Genomic DNA, 8,553 nt, shown 5'->3' with positions numbered 1-8,553 from the left:
TGCCCTTATTTAGAGCACAGCCAATCAGCTACTGAAAGTTTCACCCTTCCTTTGCATACCCAAGAAGATGTATTTGAACTTGCACCTGGTGAAGGTAAATCACCGACTAGCATACTCAATGATCAAACTTGCAAAAAGCTTGCATTTCCTCAGCTTTTCAGCGATGGAAAATTTGGGTATACGTATAAAAGAGAAGTCAAATTAAGTCCATCGAAATATTTCAACCAAAGATTGTTGAATTTCAAGCAAATGTTCTCTTCTGTTACAGATTATATATTCTTTGCCCAGTTTTTATTACAGCAGTTGAGCTTGACATCTCAAATCAACATTGCTATGAAAAAAGTAAATGGCAACACAATCACTGCTGGAATGCTTGGCAATTATAAGGAAGCCTTGAAATCTTTCGTATCAACTGACCAAGGGTAAACATTCATGAATTATATCAAAGGTACTCCAGCTTATTGGAAGCGATTCCAACTTGAAGTGTTAGCTATGATCCGGCAGCTTGGCTGTCCAACTTTCTTTTTGACTTTGTCTTTTGCGGATTTGCATTGGAAAGAATTGATCTCAATAATTTCTGAACTCAATGATTTGAATCTCACGGAAGAATTTATATCTAATTTAAGTTATTTTGAAAGAAGTAAAATTCTAAACAGCAACCCTGTGCTTTTAGCTCGACACTTTCAGTACAGAATTGAAGTATTGTTTGCAGAAATCATAATGATTCCAACTGGTCCACTTGGCAAAGTCTTATACTATGCGCTGAGAGTCGAATTCCAGTTCAGGGGTTCTCCGCACATACATTCTTTTTTATGGATTTTAAATCCACCAAAATTAGATCCAAATAATATTACTGAATATATTGAATTTTTGGATGCTGTGATCCAAGCTTATATCCCTGACGAAGAACATTTTCCAGATTTGAATTGTCTAATAAGGAAATACCAGATTCATCAGCATTCAAAATCCTGCCGAAAATATAAAAACATTCCGTGTCGTTATTTTTTTGGAAAGTATTTTTCAGAAAAAACTATTGTTGCGAAACCGTTGCCAGAGGATATGGAAATGATTCAAAAAACTGAAATACTAGAAAGAAGAAATTCTATCCTTACGAAAGTGAAAAATTTTATAGATGAGTACTTGAATCCGAACAAGTCTGAATTTATAAATAATGCAACTATTTCTGATATACTTGAAAGGATTGGTGTAAATGAGGAGCAATATTATGAAGCTTTGAACATTTCACCAACAGATGACTATGAAATTCACATGAAAAGGCCACCACATTCCTGTTTCGTTAATAACTATAATCCCACCATTCTTAAAGCGTGGCAAGCAAATATGGACTTACAACCTGTGCACAATTACTATAAAGCAGTATCATATATGTGTGCGTATTTCTCTAAAAGTGAATCTGAATCTTCCAGTGCATTGAAACAAGCTTCTCAAGAAATTAAAGATCAGAAGCTTGGTGTCAAGCAAGCAATGTACAGAATTGCATCTGCTTTTTCATGTTCTCGACAAGTATCTGTTCAAGAAGTAGTTTACCTCTGTTTACCTGAGTTATGACTTCGGAAATGTTTCCCTAAAACAACTTATGTTAATTCAGGTTTGCCTTCAGACCGTATCAGAATATATAAATCAGAGGAAGAAATAAAAGAGCTTAGTTCCGATAGTACTGATGTATTTAAGCGAAGTTTGTGTGATAGATACATTGACAGGCCAAATACCACTTTTTGCAAAGGGAGATATGCACAAGTTGATTCCATGTGTCTTGCATTGTTTGCAGCATACTACTATGTTGATTACAAAATTGATGAAAATGATTCACAACCAGACATCCTTACTGAGGATGCTAGTCAACTTAACCATGACTGTCATGTACAACTTCCACCTAAAATCACACTCATGTCATCGAAAGACACAATGAAATGTCGTAAAATTAGACAAGTTTTGAGATACCATATTCCAAATGAAAAGTTATTCCCCGAAAAGTATGCACATCACCTGCTATATATGTTTTACCGTTTTAGAAGTGAAAATGAATTAATGCTGGATAATAGCTATTGTAGCAAGTTAGCCTCTCCGGGTATTCTCGCTATTGTTGAACAAAGTAGACTGACTTTTGAACCAGATAAAGAAAAAATCGACTCTGCAATGTACAAGGTTATATCAGAAATAAATGACTTGCAAAGTACCCAGAATGACATTCCTGACAATTCTACCTGTCAAAATGATGAGGAAGACATGCCGTTGTCTGTGAATCAACTTTTTGATATTAGTTTAATAACCTCTCAAGCTGCCAATGTCAGTGATGAACACTTGTATTTCATGATTCATTCCCTGAACTCATTGCAACACAAGGTTTTCCTGGAAAGTTATTCGTGGGATAAACAATTTGTGAAAAATAAATTAGCCATGAAAAATGTTAAAATTGAATCAGTTCGATTGTTCATCACAGGTGGAGCTGGTACAGGAAAGTCACATTTGGCCCGCACAATTCATCAAGCATGGGAAAAACTCTTTAACATAGTCTCTAATGATATTGAGAAGATCAAAGTTTTACTCATAGCTCCAACAGGTGTTGCAGCAATTAATATCAATGGCACAACAATAAATTCTGCCTTAGGCATTCCACCATGCCAGTCAATTACATTACCGAAACTATCTGCTCTTAAAAAATCCACCCTACGTAACAAATATTCACAATTATTTGCTGTAATAATTGATGAAATTTCAATGGTGTCCAATATACGACTGCTACAAATTCATCAAGGTCTTTGTGAGATATTTGCATGTCCTGTTCATATCCCATTTGCGAACCTTAGTGTAATTGTTGTCGGTGACCTGCTCCAACTGCCACCAATTCGTCAACCTTTTGTTTTTATGCCATTTAAAAATGAGTTCTTGAATTTGTGTCATCCATGGAAACAATTTCCTTGTTGCGAGTTGAATGAATGCATGAGACAGCAAGGTGATACAAAACTAATTGATTTGCTCAACAGTATAGGCATTGGTTCAACCGATGATGATCACATTGAGTTACTTAAATCACGGTCAGTAGAAAACCTAGCAATACCGGACGATGCAGTGTATTTATTTGCTGAAAATGCACCGAAAGATGAAGTCAATCAACAAAAGTTGGATCTTCTCCCATCTTTAGAAATAACAATAATAGCACATGACAAACTTCCTAACCATGTTTCTGAAGATAAGATTGACAGAGCACTCAATTGTTCCACAAGCGAAGCTGGTGGGTTGTCAAGGTATTTGAAGGTGAAAAGTCATGCCAGAGTAATGTTAACAACTAACATTGATATAGAAGATCGTCTTATCAACGGTCAAATTGGAATGATTGTTGATTTCAAATACTCTATCGCCAATAACGTTGACATAATATTTGTTAAATTTGATGATCCTTTAGCAGGACTGAAAAAAAGACGCAAAAATGTTTTTGCTCTACAGAATGGTTTAGTACCCATTATTAGAACTGAAGCAAAAATTCCAATTAATAAAAACTTTTCAAGTTGTATACTCCGCTCACAATTTCCATTAACTTTGGCTTATAGCTGTACCATTCACAAAGTCCAGGGTTTGACTTTACCAAATATTGTATTCTCCTTCCAGTTGCATAAGCAAAGATCGTTCAATAAAGGCCAAGTATATGTTGCTCTCAGTCGCGTCCGCAAGCTGGACAATATTTTCCTAACCGGAACAATTTCACAAAATGCAATCAAGACTGATCTCACCACATTAGCAGAATATGAACGTCTTTGCACGGACGCCAACTTTTTTACAAAATGTGTCTTCACCAATAAATTATATAATATACAAATCTCCGTTCTTAATGTTAGATCATTGCGAAAACATTCTAAAGATATTGCCCAGGATCCCTGTCTTTCATCATCTGATGTCATTTGCTTGACAGAGACACAACTTACTTCTGATGACTCTCTTTGTCCAATCCAACAAACGTTTCCTCAATACTCTCTCACAGTTTGCAATTCTGAACACAAATATTCCAGTCTAGCGATGCTTTTCAAGTCAGATACGATCAAAATGACCTCTGAATTTAAGTTAGATGGTTTTCATTTTACAGAAATTAACAAACCCGCCTTGAATTTGTCACTGACAATACTTTTAGTGTATAAAAAAGTCTCCCAGCCTATCAATGGTTTTCTGAGAGCTATTACTTATTTGATTCAGTCTCGTAAACCAGATATAATCAGTGGAGACTTCAATATTAATATTCTTGAAGATGGAAACAGTTATTTCCTTGAACAGTTGGCCAATCTTGGATATACTCAGCAAATAACAAATCCAACACACATTTGTGGGTCATTGCTTGACCATCTCTATATCAAAAAACAATTTCTTGATGAAAGAATGATTGATTCACATATTTATAGTCTGTACTTTTCTGTTCATGATGCTACTGTTTTACAATTTTGATGAAAACTTTTTTTATAGCACACTGAGCAATGGATAATCCAGGACCATCAACGCCAAGTAAGTAAATTTATGCTCAACTTATCCTTATAAATCAGTATGTTCAATTGATGCCAAAGAAAACGTTATCTTTGTCCTTTCGTTATTTTTATACTCAAAATAAATACTGTATTTCACAATGATAGTTGCTTCAAGTCTGTTTCAATGTACACGTGTGCACATAAAAAAGAACATTTTGGGTTCTGGAGAACAAATTCTCCACAAACATTTTCACCAGCGTATTGCTGGACTAACACTTCTAGGGTGTCCACGTGTCCTTCGAATCAGTACTTGGAAAGAAATTATTTCTGAAAAATATAAAATTTGTTGTATAATATGTATTTAATTTATATGTCATGTTTTGGTTATTGTAGAGAAGTTTAAACAACATCAACCTAATGAAGGTTAGTTTGTTTGTTTTGTTTGTTTTTTGTGAAAGTAGCAGAATGCACAAAAAAAATTATGGACAAACTTCGCCATCAATTTGTACGCTTTATGTAATTTGTCTAAAAAGCTGCAAAATCCATTACATTATATCTGTTGGAATAATTATTTTTTAGACACATCCTTGAATGCATTTATGGTGTCATTATCGCCGTTAAAAGAATCAAAAAAACATGTCCCATACTTTGACATGGAGCTGCAGTCTGATGCTGGTTCTGAGCGTGCTGTGTGTTTTACAAAAGCAAGATATGATTTATTCAAACGTTTAAACAAATCAGATAATGAAGGTGTTTCCCTGAAACGATTCAAAAAGTCGAATAACGATATTCTGATAACAGACTACAGTCAAGTGAAAAAGATCGCAATGAACAGACAAAGACCTGAAGAATCAATACAGATATCTGAAATTGCAACATCATTAGCAGAATGTGCATTATTTCAACGTATTAACATAAAAGGAATAATTACAGCAATTTCTGAAGTTAAAACTAGTCAAAAAGATGATGGTAAAGCTATACAATTCAAAACAGCTATCTTATCCGATAGCTCTGGACATGCTAATATTACAATATTCGGAGATTTAGTGAACCAGGTCAAAAATGATGAAGCTGTCTTGCTAACGCATATACAAATTGCCCGGTTCAAGCAAGACAGACTGCTTAAGACGACAGATTTAACGAAACTGAAAAAAGTGACAATTGAAGAAAATATCGACACTACAATAACTAATCCATGCCAGTCGTTCCAATTAAAATTTGTTACAATGAATATGTCAGCCTTGGATACAAAAACAATCCGTCCGTCCTGTTCCACAGAAATACAATCATATGAAGAAATTGTGTTATGCAACAATTGTTCTAACATGTCCTCTATTGACGAATGTCAAAAAAAGAATTCTAATGTTTTAACAGTGTTGAAAAATACATCTACTGGCGCAAAATATAATGTTTCGATCCCATTGGATATGCTCAAGATAATAGATGTTCCTGTAAGTAACAAAGTTATGTTTGTTAAGAAGCTTCTGTCTGAAACCTTCACAATAACGTTGAATATGGACAACATGACACCACAGGACTTGGAACTGTTCACCGAAAACTTGGAAGCCAGTGATACAAAAGATGAATAGGTTGACTTCCCATGACAATCATCATGTATATATTTTTGAATAGTTTATGAACTGTCTGAAGCTATCACTACTTTGGTTCATTTTGATCATTTAGTTCACAATTTTGTTTTTTTTACGATTAGATAGATATATTTTATCATACGTCCAACATCGTTATACTACTGAAAGTTTCACAAACTTCAAAATCCACGTTGCTTCGGTATTTTCACACAAGCTGGTCCAGAGTTGAAAAGTTATTTCTTATCCTTTCTAGCACGTAGCTAATTTTTGGCAGCTATTGTATATATAATTCCTGTGTTCGTTCAGCTTTTGTAAATAAGACAGCTGGCCTGTCACTCTTCTATTACATTTTATGTTTGCATCACAACTGACTTTCTTTCCTCTGAGTCAATTCTTCATTCAAACGATAGCTATTACCCTATTTTCGTTTAAATTTGTTACACAAAAGATCACGTGACAAATCAATTTTGACCGCTAAGCAGCCATTTTTGTTTGAGTGGAAGAATACCAGCTCGTATAACAGTCTTGTGCACGTGTAGTGTTTATTTGCTGACGAAAAACGTCAGTGACTCTGCCGTGTAGCAGTATCGCACCAAGAAATGACGTAATGTGGCTAAATCTACGGCAACGAATCAGCTAAATACACATTCCTCAAACAACTCTCCTTGCAAATTTGAACGTAGCCTATTTCATCGACCCCGAACCTGGTTGTATTCTCTTTCGTCGAATTTTCTGAGATCTCGCAAAGCTTACAGCTGCTTAGCATGCGCTTTAGTAAACCTTGGTCTGAATGACCCAGCGTTGGTTGTTGTTCCCTGTGTCAGCCCCGGTCCGCGCTACCCTTTACTACCAAAGTTGATAGACCATGAGAACGCAAAGAAATTGTCTATGGAAAGACTAGACTAACTACGCTTGAGACTGGTGAAAATTGAGGGCTTTGACCAGCGTTTCCCGCTTCGCGTCAGGTTTGAGGCTTCTTCCACTACTCCGCCCCGACCGTTTTGAAAAGTAACTTCGTAATATCTCCCAGTCTGATGCCGAGCGGCTTCTTGTATTGATAATGTAAAGAATAGCGGAACTTAAGGAGTTTAAAATGTTTGCGTAAGAGGGTGAAAACTGCTGGTCACAAATAAATCGTCTGGAATACCATGTCTATTACTGTTATTAAGAAATTAAAAATGTGCGCAAAGCGAAGAAACCAAACTTTGAATTACAAAATGGAAGGACAATGATATACTCGACCAGCTAAGTCTTAGATTTGAAGTCTAGAGGTTTTGCTCTTCCGCTATTCTTTACATTATCTATTGAATCATTCCACTGTACCAAGAATTTGACTATTATAACCTTAAATTCTTTTGCTAACCAAGTCAATGCAAGTGTGGAAACATTGCGTCTCCAGCTCTTCAAACCAATTTTTACACATGCACATGTGGTATAGGCTACCGTTATTCTTCACTAACTGTTGTTTTCTTTTAAAAATAAAGTTTGAAGTTTTAACATGGCGGACATGTCAGACGTAGAAAATATTAACGATGAATTTAATTCAGAACTACAGTGCTCTATTGGTCAGAAATTGGATCAAGATACAGATGATCGAGTACAGGAAGCTGTGTTAAAGTGAAAGAAAGGAAAAGCAAGTTGTAAACTCAAAGATATCTCAGTAAAATCAAATTTAAACTTAGATGTTGTACGTAAGTCTTTATCACGTTTAGTTGAAGCAGGAAAGTTGACGAAGAGGTTGTATCGGAGTAATGACACCTACACACCGGTAGACCACAGTAGTAGCAAAACGTTCACAGTGAATAAATCTTTTAAAGAACCTATTTATGCTGAGAACAACGAGGGAATGTTTCACACGACGCCGGTGACGACGCCGTAGACTTCAAGAAATTCGTGTTTGATAAACTAGTTTCACTGCAACATAAAATTGAACAACTTAAAGATAACACCCGTATCAAAACAGACAGTTCTCAAGAAATCATCAACGGCAAGGACGCTATAATTAATTGGTTAGGGGAGGAAAACCGTTTTTTAAGACATGAAAATCTAGAGCTCATAAAAGTGTTACAAGCTGCCTCTCTACATCAAAATGACAAAACGAAAATCCCTATGGAAGAACAAAAATTAAAAAATCAAAAAACAATTAGCAACAATATATCGAACTCTCCGCCGTTAAACGATAAAGAACAAAATAAATCACAACCAAGGAACCCGGTAGGAGAGCCGAAAATTCAGAATCAGAGGCGTAAAAATATTGAATCAAGAAATAATGAATCTAAAACCACCAACAATAACATAAACGATAAAAAAACATGGCTAAAATCATAACCTACAGGTGTTACAAGAAATTTAATAAGGAGTTTTTTCAGCAAGACTTAAAAAAATGGAATGAATAATAGAGAAACAATATGAAACATTCCAAACAAACTATGTCACTGTGCTTGATAAACATGCTCCTAAAAAAACTAAAATAATACGTGGTAATCAAAAACCAC

At 35.3% G+C, this 8,553-nt stretch overlaps 1 protein-coding gene across 1 annotated transcript; it reads left to right on the top strand.

The window, feature by feature from the left end:
• The first annotated feature begins 432 nt into the window (after positions 1-432).
• Positions 433-4,452, top strand: LOC130623270 (uncharacterized). The gene is made up of 2 exons (XM_057438741.1): positions 433-1,552; positions 1,610-4,452. The coding sequence occupies exons 1-2, from the start codon at positions 433-435 to the stop codon at positions 4,450-4,452; spliced, it is 3,963 nt and encodes a 1,320-aa protein (XP_057294724.1).
• The last annotated feature ends 4,101 nt before the right edge of the window (positions 4,453-8,553 follow it).

This window comes from Hydractinia symbiolongicarpus, chromosome 13 (genome assembly GCF_029227915.1).
Source record: "Hydractinia symbiolongicarpus strain clone_291-10 chromosome 13, HSymV2.1, whole genome shotgun sequence".
In the NCBI taxonomy this organism is placed as follows: domain Eukaryota; kingdom Metazoa; phylum Cnidaria; class Hydrozoa; order Anthoathecata; family Hydractiniidae; genus Hydractinia; species Hydractinia symbiolongicarpus.
Note: the sequence above shows the minus strand (reverse complement) of the source record. Positions and strands in the feature narration are given on the sequence as shown.

What these genes read in the sequence shown, in the direction of transcription:
- LOC130623270 (XM_057438741.1), top strand. Translation starts at nt 433, where the DNA reads ATGAATTATATCAAAGGTACTCCAGCTTATTGGAAGCGATTCCAACTT. An exon ending in TCAAGAAGTAGTTTACCTCT is followed by an intron (nt 1,553 to 1,609) that starts GTTTACCTGAGT and finishes ATGTTAATTCAG; the next exon opens with GTTTGCCTTCAGACCGTATC.